Genomic DNA, 25,540 nt, shown 5'->3' with positions numbered 1-25,540 from the left:
GCCAGACAGGAGATAAACAACGCACTCAGATTTCTGTTGTAGACCGCCTTTTCTGTGATGTAGGTATGATGTATCTGGGGGGGGGGGTGTCTTGGACTCCAGTGCGGGCAATTTAAAATGTCTATATAAGGGCAGGCACACCTTTGTTCTGGGTCCACCTCCTCCCTCCTGCGTGTGAGGGGAGCACCCTGTTGCAACAGCTTTAATAAAGATCAGGCTTACTAGCTACTTTGCTTCTCAATATTCTCTGGTTGGCCTCTGTTATTTTCTCCTACCAATAGAGAACCTACGAAAGGACTCTATATGGGCTCTTGGGTACGCCATAAGGGAAAAGGAGCACAGTTTTATTACTTATAACATAACCATCCTCAAATACCTGAAGGGCTGTAACATTTAAGATGGAACAAGCTTGTTTTCTGCTGCTCCAGAGGGGAGGACCCAAACCAACTGATTCAAATCACAAGAAAGGAGCTTCCAAGTAAATATTAGGAAGAGTTTTCTGAGTCCCCCTGAAGGTGGTGGACTCTGTTGGAGGTTTTTAAACAGAGGCTGGATGGCCAGCTCTCAGGGAGCCTTTTAGCTGTGGATCCTTTAGCAGGGGGTTGGTCTAGATGACCCTTGGGGATCCCTTCCAATTCCAAGGGACTATAAAACAAATACAAAGCATTTTATGTTTTCGAAGGGGCTGCAAACCCTGCTAAACCCAACTGTGGGACAAAAGAAATCACAGTGCATTGGCCACTGGCACGTTAAAAGCAATCACACGAAAACCACCGTTGCCTGTTAGCCACAGCCCATGGGTTGCTTGGCCAAGACTTTGCGTTCAAGTCCTCCTTATGACATTGTTTGCTGACTGCTGACACGTTTGACCCTTTCTGTTGCTGTTCCAGCTGGCACGGATCGCTGACAGCAAAGATCACGTCTTCCCCGTGAATGATGGCTTCGAAGCTCTCCAGGGAATCATTGACTCCGTAAGTGTCACTTACCATTGTGTTCATTTTACGACTCTTGTAAAATCACCAGTGTTGTTGCCAGAAACCAGGCATTTATCACTATCCTGACATCCGAGGGCCTCCTCTTCTGTAGTAGCAGGAATGGAACTGAAGGGCTGGACCTGGGTGGGGGGTGGGAATGGGAGATGCCACAGGCTTGTTTATGCTTAGCAAGTACAAAGCGTGGAAAGGCAATTGCCAAGAGGTCAATGTTTGGGTGAGATGTCTGTGACTCTCCAAGGGGAAATGGCAGGTTCGCTGTTGCAGATGAAGCGCTCCAGTCAGGCTGCAGGGTTGCAAATGCTTCCATTTGGAGTGGAGGCCAGTGGCAGGCAGCACAATCCTAAGCAAGCCAGCCCACTGAGTGCCTCATAGGATTGCAGCCTTAACTGTGCAAGTGGCGCGATTGAGGTTGTTTCAACCATGATTTAGATCTGTTCTTAGTCTGTGCTTGCGAAGGTGAAGCATGCATGAACAACGGAGCCGGTCAGGAAATCAAATGCAAAAGAGAGCATCGGAGCAATTTGTTCGAATAAGGGAATGTGGTTTATTTCTTCTTGTTTATGGCTGGTAGCCTACGAAAAATGTGTGAAACATGGTTGGAACAACATGCAACAACCAGCAACCACATGCATATAATGACATCTGCATGAAGCACCACCAAGAGCTGGTTTCACATGCCAAACGTCATATTCCCACAGATGTGCCCTAGCGCCTTTGAGTGGATTTATTTTCACAGCGTCAAGGTGTGGATTTCCCAGTTCAGTTGCACAGAAAGGGCAGGTAGACATGAGCCAGGGCTAAATGGACGTATCAAGGGATTGCAAACAACTACTGTGGCGTGTTTGAGCCACAAATTCACTCCCTTGGAAGAGCCTGCCTTCTTGCAAGGCAAGCATTGCAAATTCAGTTTCTAAGCAGATAAGGTAACAAACATCCCAGGCTGCAGCAAGGAAAAGCAAGGTAATAAAACCCTTTAGCAAATTCCTTCACACTTCCTCAAAGACCTTTTGGCTTGCTTTTACAACATGCCTTCCCAACATGGTTTTAACACTTAAAACAAAAACAAAAAAAAACTGCCTATCCATCAGTCTATACAGATGGATTACCACCTGTCAGGGATTCTTCAGCTGCGATTCCTGCATCATGGGGGTTGGACTAGATGACCCTTGGTGTCCCTTTGAACTCTACAATTCTATGTTTCTGTACATCAGTATGTTTATCCGGTACATGAGCCTACCTTATTGCAAGGCAAATTGGATCTTGGCCCTCCTCTTCTCTTTCCTAACCTTTGTTTCCAAATTGGACGGGAAGCACCAAATGATGTTGGATCATCAGGTATTGTGAGATTGTAAGAGAGATTTCGTTTGCAGGCTTTCATTCCTTTTGCAGCTGTTCTTAATGGGTTCCAGAAGCAGTTGCCTCTCTCTCTCTCTCTCTCTCTCTCTGTGTGTGTGTGTGTACACACATGTGAAAAATCTGGGCAGAGCTGATTATCCGAGCGCTTTCTGGGCTCCTCCCAACCTTACTAGCAGCAATCAGGTTACCCAAAGGTCGCTGTGAAATGATAAAATCTCATAATGGAGGGATCATGTATGTGTGGTGCAGGCATGGCAAGGAATAGCATTCTATGCGTTGAGGAAAAGCTGTACGTTTCCCCCATAAATTGGTTGATTATATCTTTCTGGGCGGTCAGAATCTCAGCACAAGGGATCCGTGGGTGAAGAAGCACAGGAAATAACAGGCAGAGCAGCAGCAGCAGCAAATTGTGGTGCTGGGAGTGGGGGCCAAAACCAGCCCGACGAAAGAGAGGAAGGGTCTTAGCAGGGGCTTCATAGGATCTGCTCCCCTGAAAGAGCTGCTTTCAATGCAGAAAGTAGAAGGAGGGAGACATTCATATGGAGTGTGGTGCAGTGAAATGGTTAGGGTGTTGGATTGGGACCTGGGACATGAAACTCACTGGGTGTGACCCTTAGCCAGTCACCGCCTCTCAGCCTAACCCACCTCCTGGGGTTGTTGTGGGGCTAAAATGGGGAGAAGTACCGTATTTTTCACTCCATAAGATGCACCTGACGATAAGACACACCTAGTTTTTAGAGGAGGAAAACGAGGAAAAAAATAATCTGAATGAAGCAGTGGGTGTATGATTTTTGTGGTTCATGCTGTGGCCACAGACATGATATGTGATTTGACGGTGAGTTTGGGGTAGCCCAATGCAAAAATCCCGAGAATCCATGCGGATCCGTGCTTTGTAACCACATTTTTGCGCCATTGTGGCCCCACGCAACAGTGGGTGTGTGATTTTTTTTGGTGCAGGCTGTAGCCATGGACATGCTATGTGATCTGATGGTGAATTTGGGGTGACCCAATGCAAAAATCCTGAGGATCCATGTGCTTTTACCTCCCCCTCTCCCAGGCAGCCTCCTTTATCGCTAGCTTCCCTTATCTCCCTCCTGATCACTTGCCGATCAGCTGCTCAGCGGCTTCATTTCAACACCCCCTTCTGTCTTTCTGCGATCTGTTTTTCGCCCCAGGGCAATTCGTCTCCAGGGACCACACATTCGCTCCATAAGACGCACAGACATCTCCCCTTACTATTTAGGAGGGGGAAAGTGCATCTTATGGAGCGAAAAATACAGTATGTACGCCGCCTAATAAATAAATAGAATAAAGTGTGAAATCAATCCCTCTGGCACCCCTGGGTGCATGCTAGATTATATTTATTTATTTTATTGTTATACTGCATTTCTATTCCACCGTTTTCTTCAGTGAGCTCAAGGTGGGGTTCATTGTCGTCCCCCACCCCATCTCATTTAATCCCCACAACAATCCTGCAAGGTTGCTTAGGCTGAGGGCTACATTGACTGGCCCAAGGGAACCCAGTGAGCTTCATGGCTTAATGGGGATTTAAACCCTGGTCTCTCACATCCTAGTCCAACACTCTGACCGCTACACCACACTGGCTGATCACTATACCTCACATTGAGGGCCAAGCTGGCACCGAGGGCAACCCCGAGTGAGCCAGCATGGGGCAGTGGTTAGAATCCTGAGCTAGGGTCTGGAAGACCAGGGTTCAAATCCCCACTCGGCCGTGAAGCTGACAGGGTGACCTTGTGCCAGTCACTCACCTCGCTGGGTTGGTTTGGACCTAACCCACCTCACAGGGTTGTTGTGGGGATTAAAGGAGGAGGAAGAGTAGACCCTTGCACGCCACCTTTAAGCCTTCTGCAGAAAAAGGCAGGATATGAATGCAATTAATAAACAAACACCCAGCAGATCCCTGCAGTCTGCGAGGGAGTTTCTCCTGCAAGTTGGAAAGATCTCAGATGCCTGCTCCATAGTAACTGAGGGGAGCAGGGCCTTTAGTGTGGCTGCCCCTATTCTGTCCCTGTCCAGATTTGACAGGCACCCACCACCCACACTTTCCAGAAACAGTTGAAGACATTTTTGCTTCCATAAGCTTTCCCAGCTGGATAAATGGGTCTTTCCCATGTCTGCCCACTTGTCTGGGTTTTAGTCCTGTTTTAAATGTATTTGTTGTTTTCTGTGTTTCTGTTTTAAATTATCTGATATGTAAATCACCTTGATGTGGTGGTTTTAGAAGACAACTAATAAATTAACTGTCATCACCGTCACCATGGAAACCTAAGACCACTAGGGACAAACCATCATTTTTAATGGCAAATGAGCTGAGCCATAGACCAGCTGTGCCCAACCGTGGATTTTGTAGGGGTTTTTCTTCCTCTTCCGTATAGACCACTGTGGCCACCTTTGTTTCTCATGTCAGCTTGAAGAATAGCTTTTAAGGATGTTTTAAGCTTTGCTTCCCGTACCGTCTGCCTCTTATTCCTTTTGCCTCTCACCAAAGAAGTTTTGTGGGTTTTGGCTGTTGATACAAAACAGAACGGAAAACATCCACGGTGGTTTGGAAGGTGATGGATCAATTAACTGCAATAATGAATAAATGCAACTCAGCCTTTGTTCTTGGAGACTGAATGGCAAGGAGGAGTTTGGAGGAGGGTTGCTTTGTTGTGAATTGGCAACCTGCTCTTGCTTCTCTCATGGTTGACCCGCACATTCTTACAAAATAATTTCATGTACGGAAGGCCCCATAAGTGTCCTGTCGACCCCTCACAAAAGGAATCAAGCCTGCCAAAGGCAGCCCTCCTGAAACACCCCACACACACACCCCACGGCAGAGGGGAGAGCAGGGAGACAGGTTTTATGAGGCCTTTGCCTTGCTTCGCTCTGAGGCAATTTTCTTTGCGGCTTTCAAGAGGGAATTTTTGCAGATCAGGACACGAGTTCAGGAAAAGGCCTCAATCATGGGCTTGTCAGACCGCTTGGAAATTCTTGATTCGTTCTGAAAAGACTTTAAACAGAGAAGCACCGAAAGGGTTGCTTGTATTCTTTAATTATTTCATAAAGTTTATATACCGCTGGATTGTAAGAAAAAGGAAAACGTCAAAGTGGTTTATGAAAAGATAAAACAGTAAAATCAAGAAAAAATTGGAATCCTGACGTTGAAACATACATACCTGTATTTTAAATTGTGTCCCCCCCCCCCATTATTTTTTTATTGTAATTTTACTGGTGTTAGTTGCCCTGAGCCCGGCTCTTGCCGGGGAGGGTGGGGTATAAATAACATTTATTATTATTATTATTATTATTATTATTATTATTATTAGTCAAAATTCTAAAACAGATTAAAATCACCTCAACTTTCTGAGCGTCTGTCTAAACAATAATGCTTTTAGAATATTTTTAGCAGGCTTTTAGAATATTTTTAGAGTACAGAGAAGGCGCCTGCTTGATCTCAATAGGCAGGGAGTTCCACAAGTGTTGGTGCTGCCACGCTAAGCACTGATTTCCAATACCTGGGAGAGATCTGCGGAGTCTCCACGAGCAGCTCAGGTTTCGTTTCCTCAGAGTTATAATAATAATAAATAATAATAATTTTTTATTTATACCCTACCCTTCCCTTCCTGGTTCAGAAAACCGGGCTCAGGGCGGTTAACAACAAATTTAAAACACTTAATGGATGCAACAAAAAACAGCATAAAACATGAATAACAATAAATTTTCAAAAATCAATGTAAGGGGGGAAATCCATCCAATAAACATTAGATGGTCACCAGGGCTAGCTGGCTAAATTGAAGGTGTTGAAGGTGACTGGAGATTGTGGTGTCTTTTTTGAGATATATGGGTTTATTTACACATATATACAGGCTGGGCTGAAGATGGAAGGGCTTCCCACGTCCACACCCCAACTTCTTTTGGGTTTCCAGTCGCCAACCCACAAAGCCGTCATTTTGGAGAAACCAGGGTCCACATCTCCACTCACTGGGGGACCTTGGGGGCCAGTGGCTGACTCTCAGTCTAAGCTACCTCACAGGGTTGTTGTGGGGATTAAACATGGAGGGAGAGAACCTTGAGCTCCTTGGAGAGAAAGGTGGGGTAGAAATGCATTAAATGAATAAATAGTGAGCCATGGTAGGACTCCATGCCATGGAGAGTGACTGCTGGCATGGTGTGAGGCCCACCAGACCTGTTATGAACTGAAGTTCTCACCCTGGGCCAGCAGGGGGATACTGTAGATAGTGATGCAAATAAGGGATCGAAAGTGATGTTCAGTGATTGGATAGTTTTAGAAAGTTGTTACAGTTACGTTGTACTGGAGCTCTATATAAGCAAGCTGACTGAACCCTTCAGTTCAGTTCTGTCCTGGCCTGTGAATAAACAAGAGCTGTTTGAAGAATCGCTGTGTCGTCTGATATGTTCACCCACAACTTAACAAAACCGAATGCAGGATACCAACCTGGCCGGTGGGTTGCATTTTGGTTGGCGGGCCGTTGGTTGTTTAGATCCTGCAGCACTTATTTCCACAGCTCTGTTTACAGTTCTCCTGCTGCAAAAGAATGTTTGGAAATAAGGTTTTTTTTCCCCTTACCTCCTTCCCACCCCTGAGGTTTTCAGCTTGGATAAAGCTTAGTGATGCTCAGGCTATGTAAATAAAATTAAATGCTCGCTGCGTGTAATCGTCAACAGATTTCACGGGGCCGTGACTCACCCCAAGGATATACAGTTAGTACACAGAGACAAAGTGAAGATTGCGAAGGAAGGATGAGCCAAGCTGCCATTTTCTAAACTTCCGCATCCGTTCTAAACAAAAGCTCTGCATCCATTTTCATCTTATTTGACTGTCTTGTTCCGCTTCAGAGACTTGGGAAAAATGGCGCGATGTCATTAAAGCAGCAAAACGTTAAATCAGATCAGTGTATCAGAATCATTGATATGCACTAGGAGTATTTATTTATTTATTGCATCTATATGTCACCTTTTTCTCCAAGGAGCTGGAGATGACATATATGGTTCTCCCTAGGGCTTTTTTCAGCCAGAATTCAGTTCTGGCCCCTCTCAGGTTGCCATTCTAAGGGAATAAGGGATGGAGATGTTTATGGTGAGTTCCAGAACCCCTTTTTCTAGAAAAATAGCATTGGTTTGCCCCCACAACAACCCGGCAAAGTAGGCAAGGCAGTGTCTGGCCCCCAGCAGATTTGAACCCTGGTCTCTCCCAGGTCCTAGTAGTCCAACCCTCTAATCACTAGCATGGCCCCCAATATTCACTTTGTGTCTGTGCTTTAAAAAAAAATTCAAATCCTTTTGCTCTGTGCTCCCTCTGCCTCAGTCTGTGATTTGGGTTCTGAGCAAAATGAAGCTCACATTCACTCTTATGAGGAATTTAAAAATGGCTATTCCCCCCCCCCCCACACACACACACATTTTGGCAGAAGTGAATGAAATTGGCAGGCACAGGATCCTCCTCAGAGTGGATTAAGCCTGAGAAATTGCAGGTCGGGGGGCTTTTGTGGGAGAGGGTTTCCATTCCCCTCCTAATCCCTATTATGACAATATTCTCATTACAGACCAAGCAAAGCTCCAAAATCTACACCAGTTTCATTTTTAGATGGGTGGAAGCAGGGTTTTCTCTCTTATTCTTTATCATCTTCAAATAACCAAGAGAGGAGTGAATGGTGTATAACCTTTTTCCATATATTTAAAATATTGGCATTCATGCCTTCTGCCTTTGTTTCCCAATGCTTGTTTGCCTTGGAAGTGGATGCTCAATCCCAGGAGCTTTCATGCCAAGCCTGCTTATGACCTCTTAAGCGATGCCTAACTGCCGAGCAAATGAACAACTTTAGTCAATTCTGAAAATGTAGAATTTCGATGTTTAAAAAGCTGGTTTTTCTTCTCAAATTTCGGGTTATAAAATGGGAGATCTGGGCAGTTTGCCTCCAAACTGAAAGCATGCTCTGAATTTTGAAATCTAAAATTCAAAGTCCTGATTAAGACCTATAAAACCATATGCAGCTTAGGTCCAGGCTATCTGAAAGATTGTATTCCCTCATCCGGACCTGCCTGGGTTTTCAGATCTTCAGGGGAGACCCTTCTTTCGGTCCTGCCACTCACCCTCTCAGGCACACTTGGTAGGGACAGGGCCTTCTCGGTGGCTGCTCCCGGACTCTGAAACTCCCTCCCTGGAGAAGCCAGACTGGCTCCCTGCTGGCTTTCCTTCTGCCAGCAGGGGAAGCCCTTCCTGTTCCAACAGCCATTCAGAAACTGACTGTTTTTGAGGAAAGAGCTGGCACTGCAGTGTTTTATTGTTATCTGTGTTTTTAATGGATCGTGTCAATAGTATTTTAATTTCTATCAGTGTTTAATTACATTTTAATGATTGCCCTTTCTATGTTTTTCGCTTTTTCTGTTTTATCTGTGTGAGCCACCTTGAGTCCCAGACTGGGGGGATGTCAGCATATAAATAAATAATGATAATTTTGAAATCTAAAATTCAACATTTGAATCTAGAAGCTTTTATGCTTACATACAAAAGTATGAATTTTGGATATTGTGTTGAAGTTTAGTGGTCTCTCCCCCCCCCCCCTTTCAGTTTTGCACTCTTTTATCACTAGTCTAATTTCCAGAAATGCTTCCTTATTCTCTCTCTCCCTCCCTCTTTCTCTCTCTTCTCTCTGGCAGTTCCTGCTTACCTCTAGACACTTCCTCTCCTCTCCTCTTCCAAGCTTCTCCTTTATTCCTGAGGTGCCAGTTGCTTAGAAGAATCTGCTTCTCTTCGGTTCCTGAATCCCTGGTATTTGTATGAGCCCCATAACCTCTTTTCAACAATCTATGCAGACTTTTAAAGAGACCGTGGTTCCATCTGCATCTCTTTTGCAGGCAGGTGTGAAAGCAGTGTGCTAGAAATGGACAATTTCCCCATGCTGAAATATCTCTGATTTTTTAACACAGAATTTATTTGAGCTTCTCCCCCACACTGCCAAAAATCAAGGGGGTCTAGATAACTTCCCCAGCCAGCTTCTCCAGTTTCTAATGTTTCCAGTCTTACATTAAGTTTACCGCATATCAGCGAAAATTTGCCATTTTTAAAAAAATCCTCATGGAAAATTGTTAGCATTTTGATTCAGATTGCTTCCAATATGCACATTTTTGCATGTGGTTTTCCTTAATATAAGGAACGCGGGTGGTGCTGTGGGTTAAACCACAGAGGCTAGGGCTTGCTGATCAGAAGGTCGGCGGTTCGAATCCCCGCGACGGGGTGAGCTCCTGTTGCTCGGTCCCTGCTCCTGCCAACCTAGCAGTTCAAAAGCACGTCAAAGTGTGAGTAGATAAATAGGTACCGCTCCAGCAGGAAGGTAAACGGTGTTTCCATGCGCTGCTCTGGTTCACCAGAAGCAGCTTAGTCCTGCTGGTCGCATGACTCGGAAGCTGTTTGCGGACAAACGCTGGCTCCCTTGGCCTATAGAGCAAGATGAGCGTGCAACACCAGAGTCATCCGCGACTGGACCTAAAGGTCAGGGGTACCTTTACCTTTCCTTATTATACTACACATGTGTGAATAATAGCCACATATCATAGCTGTCAACTTTCCCCCTTTTTTAAGGGAAAATCCTATTCGGAATAAGGGAATTTCCCTTTAAAAAAAGGGAAATGTTGACAACTATGCCACTTACAGTGGTGCCTCGCAAGACGAAAAGAATCCTTTCCGCGAGTCTCTTCGTCTTGCGGTTTTTTCGTCTTGCGAAGCACGGCTATTAGCGGCTTAGTGGCTTACCGCTATTAGCGGCTTAGCGGCTTAGCGGATCAGCTGTTTAGCGGCTTAGCGGATCAGCTGATAAGCTTCTTAGCGGATCAGCTGATAAGCGGCTTAGCGGCTTGGGGAAAAGGGGGGGAAGGAAAAAAAACCTGCAGGAACTCGCAAGACATTTTCGTCTTGCGAAGCAAGCCCATAGGAAATTCGTCTTGCGAAGCACCTCCAAAACGGAAAACCCTTTCGTCTAGCGGGTTTTCCGTCTTGCGAGGCATTCGTCTTGCGGGGCACCACTGTATATGCATCCATAGGCAAAATTTCCCCTAATATACACATTCGGGGGTTTGAGAGTTACAGTGCAGGCGTCAGAGAAGTTAAAAAAAAAAAGTACGTTTCAGTTTGTTATTGTTATACTATGACACTTGCTCCAACAGGAGGCAGTGATGGGCGCCAGCCTGAATGGCTTTAGAAGCGGATTGGACAAGTTCATGGAAGAGAGGGCTACCAATGGCTGCTAGCCACAATGGCTAGGCTCTGCCTCCGCAGTTGGAGATAGCAGTGCTTCTGAATGGCAGTTGCTAGAAACCACACGAGGGGAGAGGTCTCTTGTGCTTCCCACAGGCATCATTTTGGCCACTGTGCGAACAGGAGGCTGGACCAATGGGGCCACTGGTCTGATCTGTCAGGCTCTTCTTGAAACGTTGACCATTTATATGAAAAAAAAAAATTCTAGGGGTGCTGTTTCCTTAGCCCCAGTGTCATTTTATTGTGCTACGAGAGCAGCGTTCCTCGGCCGGGTGCTCTCCAGATGTTCTGGAATACATGGGATTTGTAGTCCAAGCATCTGAAGGGCACCAGGTCGGGGAAAGCTATACAAGGGCAACACACACCAAATTACCTGTATCTGAAGGTTACTGTGATTTTATTTATTTCTTTTTTTTTCTCCTATGCCTGCTAGATTTTGAAGAAATCATGCATTGAAATCTTGGCTGCGGAACCTTCTAGTATATGTGCAGGAGGTGAGTTTAAAGCTGATTCTTCCAGCATTCATTGCTACATATAACTGTGTTTCTTCCTCGTCGTTCCCTGAGGGAAGGCAGATGCCGGAGTCGGCCATCTTTTGGCTCTCCTTGGGAAATTTTCCAGACAGAGCTTGGCTGGGAATGCTAGAAAATTCCATTTGTTTTATGTCTGCTTCTATGGAGTGATCTTGATGGGATTTGTATTAGGAATGTATTTCAATCTTTTCGTTTAGGCCAGAAGGGCTGTGAAATCTCAGTTATTGTCTGTAAGGTTTAAGAATAGCTGTTTGTCAGCTGCCTTTCTCATGCAAGAGTTTTAGCCCATGTTTGGCAAGATAAAGGGCTTTGTGGTGTATTGCAGGGATCTCCTGGACAGGCAGCTCTACGCACATGAGGAAAGCATGGTTTAGATGCGCAACTTGGCAAAGCCTAGGAGGTGAAGCGTTTCATCAGGGATGCGATCTTGCCACAGAAGACTGATTTGTAGCAGGAGTGAATATTGACAGGGGAAATTGTGTGAATATTGAGAGGGGAAATCGCCTTGTTGTGACTTTTCCCTTTGAGAACGTAGGCACGTGAAGAGCCCCAAGGAAGTCACTCCTTTAAAATCCTTGTCAGTTTGGGTGTATATTTGTGCAATTACCGTATTTTTCGCTCTATAAGACGCACCAGACCATAAGACGCACCTAGTTTTTGGAGGAGGAAAACAAGAAAAAAAATATTCTGAATCTCAGAAGCCAGAACAGCAAGAGGGATCGCTGCACAGTGAAAGCAGCAATCCCTCTTGCTGTTCTGGCTTCTGGGATAGCCGTGCAGCCTGCATTCGCTCCATAAGACGCACACACATTTCCCCTTACTTTTTAGGAGGGAAAAAGTGAGTCTTATAGAGCAAAAATTACGGTACCTTTTATGTGATCTCCTTTGTGAGATCTGCCTGAAAGGTGCTATGCAGTACAATTGCAACTTGCGCGAAGGTTACATTCTGGTGATGGCGCAAAAATAAATATAGCCAAACAAATCTCATTGGAACTGGCCCTGCTCAATTATTCTTGCCTTCTGGAGCTGGCGTGCCAAATGGGCCTGCCTTGCTTACCAGGCTCTAAGATCCTTCTGAACTGGCACTGGTATGCTCTGGTGAGAACTTGGGGCGGAGTCCGAGTTCCCAGAGCTCGTCTGAGAGCATCGCAGAGCCTGGGAGAGCTTCAAAGCTGAGAAAACCCAGCACAAAAGGAGCTTTGCAGCTCTCCACACACACACACACACACATATATATTTAATTCTTGTTTGAAGGATAAAAAGTACTTTTAACCTTATGTACTTTTTGTGAAGTTTCAACCAGCTGGCTTTCATCCGCGCTAGTTGAAATTGTTCAAGTTCATTGCGCATAATATGTGGTTGTACTGTAAATACTTCAAATAAATAAGCAAATCATGCTTCTGCCCAAGGGGTTGCTCCCCAGCAAGGGAGTTCCTCCACAGCCAGGGTGTGCCACTGCAGAGAAGGCCCTGCTCCAGGTCTACACAGTGAGCTACACCCAGAGCCAGAGCCACTGTTAGTGTCCAGCAGTTGATCGCTGCTGGGAGCATCAGGAACTTCCTTGTTCAGCCAAGGGCGCTGGAGGAAGTGGCTTGGATTCAAGGTGCTTCCGCCAGTGCTTTGAGGTGATTGGCTGGCACTGATCACCTGGTGCACACCGCCTGACTAAAAGGGTCCTGCCTTGCAGCTTTCCTCCTCCCCTGCCCCAAGCAGCACCCACCGCCCTTCTGAGAAACTTGTACAGACAGACATAGCCAACGGCGAGGATTTTCCTCCCCTCTCCCGGCTGGTGCTTACCTTCCACCTTTCTGCTGCGTTGCCTCTTCCCCTGATGAGCTCACCAGCCTGCAGGGGTGGAATTGGCCTGGCCTGGTGTGCAGCTGATCCTTTTGGGATGAAAGAAATTATGGCTTGGAGCACAGCCCAGATTCCTGAGTTGACTTGTGTGCTTTGCACCGCTACAGTGCAGGAGCCCCCCTCGAGGCGTGCGCTGGGAGAGGCAGTGAGTGGGCGGCATCCACGCTAAGAGCCAGCGAAAGAGTTGATTCAGCAGAAACCAGGGTCACTTTTCCTGCAAAGGAGTTTGAAGCGATAACAGCTCGCTCTCCCCATCGCCTGTTTGTTCTAGTTTACGAGCACTCTTGCACACACTAACGGCCACAACTGCAGAGTGGAATCTGGTTAGAAAACTTTCCTTGCATGTGTCTTAGGCTTTTTCCTTTTAATATAGGTAAAGGTAAAGGGACCCCTGACCATTAGGTCCAGTCATGACTGACTCTGGGATTGCGGAGCTCATCTCGCTTTAATGGCCAAGGGAGCCGGCGTACAGCTTCCGGATCATGTGGCCAGCATGACTAAGCCGCTTCTGGCAAACCAGAGCAGCACACGGAAACACCGTTTACCTTCCCGCCGGAGCGGTACCTATTTATCTACTTGCACTTTGACGTGCTTTCAAACTGCTAGGTTGGCAGGAACAGGGACCGAGCAATGGGAGCTCACCCTGTCGCGGGGATTCGAACCGCCGACCTTCTGATTGGCAATTCCTAGGCTCTGTGGTTTAACCCACAGCGCCACCCGCGTCCCTCCTTTTAATATAACTTACCCTTAAAAAAACACCAGAGATTTTTCTACTAGGTATAATACCAACAGAAATTAAATATATATATATATAAGACCATTGTTCATGAATGCAATTACGGCAGCTAGAATACTGTGGCGAGAAACTGGAAAAGCAAAACAACACCAACGATAACAGAGTGGCAGACACTTATGATAGAGTACTTGCAACCAGCAAAACTGACAAGAAGAGTTAGAGGAGCTTTAAATCAGAAAGTATATGGAGAATGGAGAATATTTAAGGAATATTTTAGACTATACTGTACAAATAATACTATACTAGCAGAACTTGAATGATACCTGTAAGTAAAAAAATGTAATAATTTTTTTTGATTATATGAAAATAATATGATATAACATAGAGCTGTGCGAGAAAACAATGACTGCATAAATAGTATATTTTATTTTCTTTTTTCATCTTGACTTTTTTTCTTTCCTTTTTCTTCTTTGTTTCTGCTGTAAACCATCTTTTATGTTTATGTCTGTATTTTAAACCAATAAAGATTATTATTTTAAAAAATTAAAAGTATATATATATAAGTCAGGAGTAGGGGAACCTGACATCTTCCAGGTGTGGTTGGACCCCAGCTCCCATCCACTGGCCTGGGCAGTGGTATGGGGCGATGGCAATTGTAGCTTAGCAACACCTGATACCAGTGGCACAGTGGGTCATTGCGTCTGGCTGTTAACCAGAAGGCTGGTGGTTTGAGCCCACCCAGGGACAGCTGTGGACAGGATTCCTGCATTGCGGGGGGTTTGGACTAGATGACCCTTGGGGTCCCTTCCAACTCTGCAATTCTATAATTCTTTGACAGTTTGGCACCTGGTCCTAGAAGGCTGTGTAGTGTTCCTGTTGTAGTTGCCGCTGGTCCTGTCCTGTGTGGGATTTGCCCAACAGTCTGTCCTTTGCAGGCTCTCCTGAATAATCGTTTTACAGGGTCAGTTTCTTTTGGAAGGAGGAGGCCTGGAGATGTACGGTGGTTGCTTTTGCTTTTTCTCCTTAGTAATACATCAGATGGACGCGGGTGGCGCTGTGGGTAAAAGCCTCAGCGCCTAGGGCTTGCCGATCGAAAGGTTGGCAGTTCGAATCCCCGCGGCGGGGTGCGCTCCCGTTGCTTGGTCCCAGCGCCTGCCAACCTAGCAGTTCGAAAGCACCCCCGGGTGCAAGTAGATAAATAGGGACCACTTTCTAGCGGGAAGGTAAACGGCGTTTCCGTGTGCGGCTCTGGCTCACCAGAGCAGCGATGTCACGCTGGCCACGTGACCCGGAAGTGTCTCCGGACAGCGCTGGCCCCCGGCCTCTTGAGTGAGATGGGCGCACAACCCCAGAGTCTGTCAAGACTGGCCCGTACGGGCAGGGGTACCTTTACCTTTAATACATCCGATGTTCAGCCTGGGGGAGCATGGAGGCACCCAGAGAGCTAGAAGGGTTTCAGAATGATATTGACAAGCCCCCAGGCATCTGGTCGGCCACTGTGGGAACAGGATACTGGACTTAGGTGAGCCATTGGCCTGATCCCGCAGGCTCCTCTTATGTGAGGCAAAAGATGAGGGAAATGATCAAGATGTAACTTCTGTTTATTTATTTATTTTAGGTGAGGGGGGAATCTAAGTATTTTTAGTTCTACACTCATACCTCTTGCTACGTTCAGTTCAGGTTACGTCTTTTCAGGTTGCGTCCCGCGGTGACCCGGAAGTAACGGAACAGGTTACTTCCGGGTTTTGCTGCTCGCGCATGCGCAGGCACTCAGAATGACGCCACACCCATGCGCAGAAGCGGCAAATCGCAACCCGCGCACACACAGACACGGGTTGCGTTCTGCTCATGTTGAGAACAGGGCCCCGGAATGGATCCCGTTCGCAACCAGAGCTACCACTGTATAAGGTTGATTTGAATCTTCTTTGACTTGAGTTGTGATGGAAAGTATATTTTGTATTGCTGTATTTTACATTTAAGAAGGGACACGGGTGGCGCTGTGGGTAAAAGCCTCAGCGCCTAGGACTTGCTGATCGAAAGGTCGGCGGTTCGAATCCCCGCGGCGGGGTGCGCTCCCGTCGCTCGGTCCCAGCGCCTGCCAACCTAGCAGTTCGAAAGCACCTCCGGGTGCAAGTAGATAAATAGGGACCGCTTACCAGCGGGAAGGTAAACGGCGTTTCCGTGTGCTGCGCTGGCTCGCCAGATGCAGCTTTGTCACGCTGGCCACGTTACCCGGAAGTGCCTCCGGACAGTGCTGGCTCCCGGCCTATAGAGTCAGATGAGCGCACAACCCTAGAGTCTGGCAAGACTGGCCCGTACGGGCAGGGGTACCTTTACCTTTACCTTATTTTACATTTAAAAGTAAAAAAAAATGTTTCGAAAAAGAGAGAAAATGTGGTGCCTTTATTAGATGTGGGGAGGAGAACCAGTAATTCCCTGTCTTTCCAGAGTCATTCCAAGTGGTCGTGACGGGGAACGGCTTTCGCCACGCGCGCAATGTCGACCGCGTCCTCTGCAGCTTCAGGATCAACGAGACGGTCACGCTCAGTGAGTAGTTCGCTCTCCTCTCTGTCTGTATGCTCAGTTGGCTAATGGTGCTAGGCTTGGCTCGCTGTCCACTTCCGTGATGTTTGCCCCTTTGCTTTGGGAAACCCTTGCGGAAAGCAGGAGAGCTCCTGTGTTGAGAGCCAGTGTGGTGTAGTGGTTAAGAGCAGTGGACTCTGGTGAACCGGGTTCGCTTCCCCACTCCTCCACATGAAGCTGCTGGGTGACCTTGGGCCAGTCAGACTTCTCTGAAGTCTCTCAGCCTCACTCACCTCACAGAGTGTTTGTTGTGGGGGAGGAAGGGAAAGGAGATTGTTAGCTGCTTTGAGACTCCTTAGGGTAGTGATAAAGCGGGATATCAAATCCAAACTCCTCTTCTTCTTCTCCTGGTCAGGGAGGATAGCAGATGTTGTCCGTCTCCAGGAGAGGCAGGGATGGTGTTAGGTTGCAGCAGTATCTCCCCAAAGTGAGCGGTGACACCCCTGGAGTGCTGTGGGATTTCCTAGGAGGCAAGGGGGCAGCAGCGGGGTGTTTGAGGTGTAAATGAGTCTCATGTATCTGGACCCCTGAGACAGAGAAGTAGATGCTACCCTGCTTTCCATCTCCTCACATGACAAGGTACAATAAGGATCCAAGGCTAATCAAGTTATTTTGGCATCCGAGGCAGGAAACCCCACAAGCACCTCTCCTTTTCCATGGCAACAATAAATTAAATAGCTAACAGTCTGAAGCCCCTCCACAGCACTCAAAATCGGCCTCCTGAGTTGGCCTGCCTCATTTGCTGCCTTCTAGGGGAAAGGCTCTGAGCTGTCGTTAGGCTGGGGTTTTATGCTGGATTCATTCGTGTCATGTTTTATCATGTGAGTTGCTTTGAGTTTGCTTGAGTGGGAAGGCAAGGAGGACATAAGTTACTGAAACAGACAAAAATAAGCGGCATTTTGTGTTAAAGTAAGCTCTCCTGGCGTGCTCTGGTCCATGGGGTCACGAAGAGTCGGACACGACTAAACAACAACAACAAGCTCTCATGGTAACCAGCGACTGATCTTACGCATTTCAATAAAAATTCAGATTCACCATATTATGTAGAAGCTTTTTCTGACAAGCAAACGAGAAACTTCTGGTTTTGGGGTCAGACTCAGAACAGCCAGGTCAGAAGATCACGTGCCTTGAATATAAAATATAATATTATGAAGATACAACAAAAGGAATCTAGGTCTAAATCAGTGGTTCCCGAATTGCGCAGTATTGTCCCCTGGGAGGCGGTAGGATTTCTGGGGGGTGGGGGGTGGGTTCTAAGAAGCAAGTGGGGGCAAGAGGGGAAACTGGAGGTGTAAATGACTATTAGAGACTTTGAAAAGCTGGTACCACTGGATCAAGTTCACCAGTTCTGTTGAATTAATTAAACTTCATCGTATTCAGTGCATTTTTAATAGATATGCAATTAATTGTTAGTGTTTTGAATTTTGGGAGGTTATTATCTTCTTTAGTGGGTCATGCAGACTGCTATTCTGAATAATGCTTTTTATAGGGTAGGGGGCAGTGGGGATGAATTTATGGAACCGGGGGTAGGGCAAAAAAAAGTTTGGGAACCATTGAGCTAAATCTAGAGCCACACATTTTTACAGTAGGGAAAGGCAGCATAACCTTCTTAGATTTTTTCCAGAAAAATATCCGCGTCTCCTTTGTGAAGATGTTGGACGGAGTCCTTTCCCTAGTGTAAATTAGTACAGTTTGACACAGAGCTGCCTTCAAGTCTTAAACTTGGAACTCCCTCTCCATTCCTGCATTCTTGAGGCGGTGATGTGACTCTTGGCCGCTGCCGACTTTAAAAGCTGAGCTGAATCAATTAGGACCTGATGGGAGCCGTATGTAGGTCACATCATGCTGCTCTGGATGCTTCTTTTGGTGCAGCTTCTCGTGGTGCCAGAGGCAGATAAGGCAAAACCAGCAAGCCATTCCTGCTTCAGTTAGACCAGTGGGAGAGCAATGGGGAGGTTTTCTAAAAGCCACAGCGTTCATCCATGAATCCAGAGCAAAGGAAGTCATTGTACCACTCAATTCTGCCTTGGTCAGACCCTGCCAGGAGTCCTCTGCCCAGTTCAAGAAGGAAATTGACCATCTGGAAGATGCTCAGAGGAGGGGTGACCAAGATGAAACAGGGTCTTTCTGAGGAAAGGTTGAGGGAGTTGGGTGCAGAAGAGAAGACTGGAGGTCACATAATAGCGTTATGGGCTGTCCCGTGGAAGATGGAGCAAGCTTGTTTTCTGCCGCTCCAGAGGGGACGACCCCAACCAGTGGAGTCAAAAGACAAGAAAACAGATTCCGACTCAACATGAGGAAGAACTTTCTGGTGGTATGAGCTGTTCAGCAGCCGACTATGTCGGAAGGTGGTGGACTCTCCTTCACAGGAGGTTTTTAAAGACGGATTGAGTGGCCGCCTATCAGGGATTCTTGAGTTGTGATTCCTTCACTGCAGGCGTTGGACTAGATGACGCTTGGTGTCCCTTCTGACTCGCAACTATGTGATTCTGTGGAGTTCTTGGTAAGGGAGAGAGCCCGCTTTGTAACATTTACAATTCCAGGTGTGTGTGTGAGAGAGAGAAAGGGGTGGAAAAAAGTAGACCCACCTTCTTTCTTCCACGTGGAATTTTATCCCAAGTTGAAGATGAAGCATCTGCTGTCAATTTAAAAAGCTTAAGCACGACAGAACGGTCCATTAGAGAGAATGATATATATTTTTTTGCCCCAGCCTTTTTCACTGTCTACACAAACAGCTGACCCTGTGACATAACTGCCTATATTATTCATTCGTCTCCAGCTCCTTGTCCCTCCACCCACTCACAACCCAAGGCTGTCGTAAGTTGCTTTGGCTCTCCGAATGCTTCGATGCAGAGCAGGAAAATAATAGCACGATTCCGGCCTGGTTTTCATTACAGCATGAGCAAAACACTTCTTCCCCATTCGCTGGGCTCCTGAGCAGGCGATTTTTCTGGCTTGGAGAATCCAGCACTGTCTCTCCGACTGCATTCTGACTTCCCCACAAAATAAACTTCAGGCTGTGTTTTTTTTAAAAGGGGCTCTTTTGTTGGAGGAAATATTCCATGCTGCCACCATAGTGAGAGTTGGAAAAACGTCTGCGCCAGAATAAGCAAACATTTCTGGATGGTGTGAATATTTTCGAGGGTTGCATGACTGAAGATCCACTGGCAAGGAAGCAGATGATATGTAAAGATTCAAAGTTCACAATCCCTAAATTGACTACAGTATGACACATAAAACCAGCCACACTTAGGGTTCTCTCCAATAATAAATAAAAATAACCCAAGGGTGCGAGTAATTTGATTTGTTTTCAAGTGGTTGACATGGACAATTGTTATTTATTATTGATTTATATGCCACTTATGTGCCTAATTGGCTTTTAAGTTTGTTTTAACTATAAAAACGACATAAAATTAAAACACACAATGACAAAACCGTTAGGTCAGTTCCCTAACCAAGGATTCTTGAGTGAAATTAGTAGTCATGGAATAGAGAGGTTCTTTTACGGATCAGTAACTGGTTCAGAAGGGGACGCGGGTGGCGCTGTGGGTAAAAGCCTCAGCGTCTAGGGCTTGCCGATCGAAAGGTCGGCGGTTCGAATCCCCGCGGCGGGGTGCGCTCCCATTGTTCGGTCCCAGCGCCTGCCAACCTAGCAGTTCGAAAGCACCCCCGGGTGCAAGTAGATAAATAGGGACCGCTTACTAGCGGGAAGGTAAACGGCGTTTCCGTGTGCGGGTCTGGCTTGCCAGAGCAGCGATGTCACGCTGGCCACGTGACCCGGAAGTGTCTCCGGACAGCGCTGGCCCCCGGCCTCTTGAGTGAGATGGACGCACAACCCTAGAGTCTGTCAAGACTGGCCCGTACGGGCAGGGGTACCTTTACCTTTTAACTGGTTCAGAAGCAGGAAGCAGAGAGTGGAAGTTAATGGATGGTTCCTGTGTAGAAAGTGGAGTGCAGTTGTTTGGAACTGCAGGTGGGCACAGTGGTGTTGAACTCAAGTCCAGCTTGCAGGCTTCCCATGAGCATTCATGGAGTCTGTCCGTGGCTACTAGGCATGATCTGCCTCCATCGCAAGAAGCAGTAATAGTCCCAGATACTGGTTGTTGAAAGCCACAGGAGGAGAGAGTGCTTTTGTTCTCAAATCCTCCTTGCAAGTTTCCCTCAGGCATCTGTTTGGTGTTAGTGGCAAGGACAAAATATAGGTAGAAAAGGAGAATTCCCTCAATGTCAAGATCCAGATTTGGGGCAATTACTCTTCGGTGAGGCTCATCGCTGTCTAATTACTTTTTCAAATTTGGTATCCCAGTTTCAAATGCATCACGATTTTGTTTTGCAAGAAGTCTTTCCAGGGAGCAGTCAGATGGAATGGTGGACACTAGTTTTTGTTTGTGCTGCAGAGGGGAGGAGGGGAACAGCCGAAGGAGAAAGCTGTCTGTATTTGTGATGAAGCAGCAACTGATGATCAAGCAAAAAGCGAGCCCTCCCCACTCGCCAGCTAAACTTGCATTTCCTTGGGAATGTCAGACTACAAAGGATGAGCAGATTTATTGTGGGGAAGGCAAAGAAAGCCTTACGAAACCTTCTCAGGAAGTGGAAGCACAAGACCTTGAATCATGGCGTGGATAAAAGAGGCTGGCTAAGGGAACCCAACCTGGTCCCCTCCAGATGTTTTGAACTACAACTTCCACCAGCCCCAGGCTGTGTGGCCGTAGGATACTGCAGCTGATAGGATGCAGTGGTCCAAAACAACTGGACTTTTAGGCTGGGAAGGCCGAACTAAGCTAAGAGAAGGATAAACTAGAGACCTTGGGGTGATGTTCAGCTACATCTTACAAAGACAGCGTGGTGTAGTGCATACCCTCCGACATTTCTCCAATGAAATTAGGGCCGTCCCATTCCATAATGATAATTCTACTATTTGTACCCCACCCATCTTACTGGGTTGCCCCAGCCACTCTAGGCAGCTTCCAACATATATAAAAACATAACAAAACATTAAACAATAAAAAACAAAATCTCTATACAGGGATTCCTTCTGTTGGCACTGGGGGGGGGGGGGAATAACTCCATACCCTCCAACATTTCTCCAATGGAAATAAGGGACACCCTAAGGGGAAAATGGGACATTCCGGGATCAAATCAGAAACCAGGATGGTTTCTCTAAATCAGGGATGTCCCTTGAAAATAGGGACACTTAGATGTTAGAGTGTCAGCAAGGCCCTGCAAGACCAGAGTTTGAATCCCCACTGGGACATGGAGCTCACTTGGGCAAGTCATTGCTTCTCTCAGCCTAAACTACTTCAAAGGGTGGTTGTGGGGACTGTATGAGAAGAAGGTAATGGTTGTGCATTTAATCCCCACAACAATCCTGTGAGGTAGGCTAGGCTGAGAGGTACTGACTGGGCCCCAGGGTCACCTCATGAGCTTCATGGCTGAGTGAGGATTTGAATCCTAGCCTCCCAGGTTCTAGTCTGACCCTGCAGTCACTACACCACTGTTGCTAAGTGACTCTTAAAAATGAAGTGAGCGAAAGGTTTCTCCAGGTGAACAGGAAGAGATGTCTTACAGTAGTCCCTTTTATGCCAGAAGTTTCTAACATAACTGGGCTGGGCTGGGCTGCTGGACTAGGTATAAAAAACAAAACCCCAATATTGTGGACTAGTAACTTGCAAGGTTGTGTTAAGTATTGTTGACATTGAGAAAAGTAATGGGGAAAATATTCTGAGCAAAGAAAGCCAAAATGACTGTTGTGAGATGTTATGTTTCTCTGAGGGCTTTTCCTGAGGTGACTGGGAACAAACTGGGAATACTGAGCCAACCTTGTTATGCCTGGGAGCAGAAATGCCAAGCTCATCCAGACTCCAGCCCAGCTGGTCTCCTTGCAGTCAGTCGCCAGCATTGTTTACTACAAGATGCTTTGGGTTCCTGCATAAGCATGTTGAGTAACTCAAAGAAAAGACCTTGTCGGCCTAACACAAGAGGAAATGAAAAGCAGGCTTTGGGGCTGAAGTGGGATTAAGGCTGTTCTTTGGAATTGTCTAAAATAATCAAATAAGATTGTCAAGGCCAAAAGGTTAAAAAGATGCTATGATCCTTTCAGCTCAGCTGAAGATGGTTCTACAACCTAGCTGATGTTGTTGTTTTTGCAGCAGTTGGATTTTGCTTTAAAATGGTCAAAACTGACCAATGCCGACTCAACCAAACTGGCCGGGTCGGGTTTGAACCCTTGTCTCCCAGGTCTTAGTCCGACACTCTAACCACTGTGCAACGCTGGCTCTCTCTGAGGGACCCTTTCAAAATGGAAGCCCTGTTTAGAGAGGGGCGAGTAAGAGGTGAAATGATAGATGTTTTTAAAATTATGCATAGCATGGAGAAAGTGAATTCCTCATAACACTGGAAGATTCCTGGCAGATAAAATGAAGTCCTCCTTCATGCAGGGCATACCATATTTTTCGCTCTATAAGACGCACCAGACCACAAGACGCACCTAGTTTTTGGAGAAGGAAAACAAGAAAAAACAATATTCTGAATCTCAGAAGCCAGAACAGCAAGAGGGATTGCTGCGCAGTGAAAGCAACAATCCCTCTTGCTGTTCTGGCTTCTGGGATAGCTGTGCAGCCTGCATTCGCTCCATAAGACGCACACACATTTCACCTTACTTTTTAGGAGGGAAAAAGTGAGTCTTATAGAGCAAAAAATACGGTAGTTAAACTATGGAACGCCCTCTTGCAGGAGACCGTGATGGCCAGCAACACTGATGGCTTAAAAAGAAGACCAGACCAATTAATGGAGGAGAGGGCAATTGATGGCTACCAGTTGCTGGAACCTGCAGGTTCTGCCTTCAGGCTTCCTATGGACATCTGGTTACATACCCTCCAACATTTCTCCGATGAAAATAAGGACGTCCTAGTCCATAATAATAATTTTGCTCTTTATACCCTGCACATCTGACTGGGTTGCCCTAGCCACTCTGGGCAGCTTCCAACATGTATAAAAACATAATAAAACATTAATTCCCTACCAGGACAGACTTTGCTCATGTGTTCAAGACATCGATTCTATAAACATATTTTGCTGCACTGTGCGAAATACAAGCAAGCTGGGGCTGAACTGATATTACCCTTGTTGGTACAAACAAACACTAGAACATTAGTGAAGTTTTTATCGGTGGTTGCAAGAACCAGTGATCCCTATCTTTAAGTCTGATCAAAATGCTTGTTTAACCTGGAGGTACACTGTCTGATGGTACGCGGGTGGTGCTGTGGGTAAAACCTCAGCGCCTAGGACTTGCCGATCGCATGGTCGGCGGTTCGAATCCCCGCGGCGGGGTGCGCTCCCGTTGCTCGGTCCCAGCGCCTGCCAACCTAGCAGTTCGAAAGCACCCCCGGGTGCAAGTAGATAAATAGGGACCGCTTACTAGCGGGAAGGTAAACGGCGTTTCCGTGTGCGGCTCTGGCTCGCCAGAGCAGCTTCGTCATGCTGGCCACGTGACCCGGAAGTGTCTGCAGACAGCGCTGGCTCCTGGCCTATAGAGTGAGATGAGCGCACAACCCTAGAGTCTGTCAAGACTGGCCCGTACGGGCAGGGGTACCTTTACCTTTACCTACACTGTCTGGCCACCTCATGAGAAGAGAAGACTCCCTGGAGAAGACACTGATGCTGGGAAAGATGGAGGGCACAAGGAGAAGGGGGCCACAGAGGACGAGATGGTTGGATAGTGTTTTCGAGGTTACCAGCATGAGTTTGACCAAACTGTGGGAGGTAGTGGAGGACAGAGGTGCCTGGCGTGCTCTGGTCCATGGGGTCACGAAGAGTCGGACACGACTAAACAACAACAACAAGCTCTCATGGTAACCAGCGACTGATCTTACGCGTTTCAATAAAAATTCAGATTCACCATATTATGTAGAAGCTTTTTCTGACAAGCAAACGAGAAACGACTAAACAACAACAACAACAACACACTGTCTGAATTGTGCATTGCTTTGTAACGATTTGTTGGGTCTCTGGACTGTAATAAAGGTTGATTGATTGAATAAAACATTAAACATTTTTTTAAAATATCGCTATACAGGGATGCCTTCAGTTGGCATGGGGGGGGGCAGATAACTAAACACCCTCCCACATTTCTCCAATGAAAATAGGGACATCCTAAGGAAAAGCGAGACATTCCAGGATCAAATCATAAACTTGGGCCGCTTCTGTAAATCCAGGACTGTCCCTGGGAAATAGGGACACATGGAAGGTCTGTGGTTAGCTACTGTGAGAACAGGATGCTGGACTAGATGGGGCATTGGCCTGATCCAGCAGGTTTTGCTTATGTTCTCACGTTTCTGTTCTTCAGGATGAGGCAGCCCAACCCTCATCTGGAGTGGAGGACAGGACACGTGTCATGCAAACTTCAGGGCTTGGCAGTTTATTTCTGAGCCAAAGTTAATGTGCTTTTCTGATCTTTCTTCCCCCCCCCCCCATATGATTTTTATTGAGGTCTTCCTATCATACAATAAGATTACAGCCACGTAAGATACAAAGGAAGAGAAAGGGGAAATCGAAAAAAAGGGGGGAAACAAAGAAAACAGAAACAGAGAAACATTAGCAAAAATTACAAAAGAGGGACTTCCGAATTTCCATCTGCTGGTGGAATTACTTATTTATTTATAAATTATATATAAATATAATTTATTATATATATGATTATTTAAAACCATTGGTCAATGCGAACAACTATCTGCTCCGCTTTCTGTTAAGCGGTATTTCCTCTATATTACAATGTCTCGTCGTAATTCATTTCCTTTTTTTGGTCTTATTTATCTTTCGAGACTTGATTTATTGCCCATTTCTCTATGAATTGAAATCATTGGGAAACAGACTTATTTCAGTACCGTTGCTATCCATGGTGAGATTAACCTTCCATAGAAATAGGACTTTTTTTTAAAAAAAAAAGTTTTTTTATTGAAAGATTTTCATGGATAACAAAGGTACCTATACCGTCCATGTTTTCAGTTCATAGAGTCCTATCTGAAGGTCAGTTGCATTCAGTGTGAGATGCTTCTGCCATAGGGATTGTGAGGTTATGGGGAGGGGTTGGAGAGCCCAGAGCATGGCTGCTTGCATTCAGTTGGTTGCAGTGAGTTTTGTTTGTGGGTGGAGGGAAAAGGGGATGTTGGGTCAAATCAGCCATATCAATTTGTATTCTGTCGGTGTG

At 46.3% G+C, this 25,540-nt stretch overlaps 1 protein-coding gene across 1 annotated transcript in view; it reads left to right on the top strand.

The window, feature by feature from the left end:
• The window catches only part of ANTXR1 (ANTXR cell adhesion molecule 1), a 126,732-nt gene that overhangs the window by 34,870 nt on the left and 66,322 nt on the right, over positions 1-25,540 (top strand). Inside the window, exons 8-10 of the mRNA XM_028741147.2 lie at positions 891-971; positions 11,060-11,120; positions 16,201-16,299. Of these exons, the coding sequence (XP_028596980.2) occupies positions 891-971; positions 11,060-11,120; positions 16,201-16,299 (241 nt within the window). The remainder of the gene's footprint in view (positions 1-890; positions 972-11,059; positions 11,121-16,200; positions 16,300-25,540) is intronic.

The sequence above is a fragment of the Podarcis muralis genome, chromosome 7, assembly GCF_964188315.1.
Source record: "Podarcis muralis chromosome 7, rPodMur119.hap1.1, whole genome shotgun sequence".
Taxonomy (NCBI): Eukaryota; Metazoa; Chordata; class Lepidosauria; order Squamata; family Lacertidae; genus Podarcis; species Podarcis muralis.
Note: the sequence above shows the minus strand (reverse complement) of the source record. Positions and strands in the feature narration are given on the sequence as shown.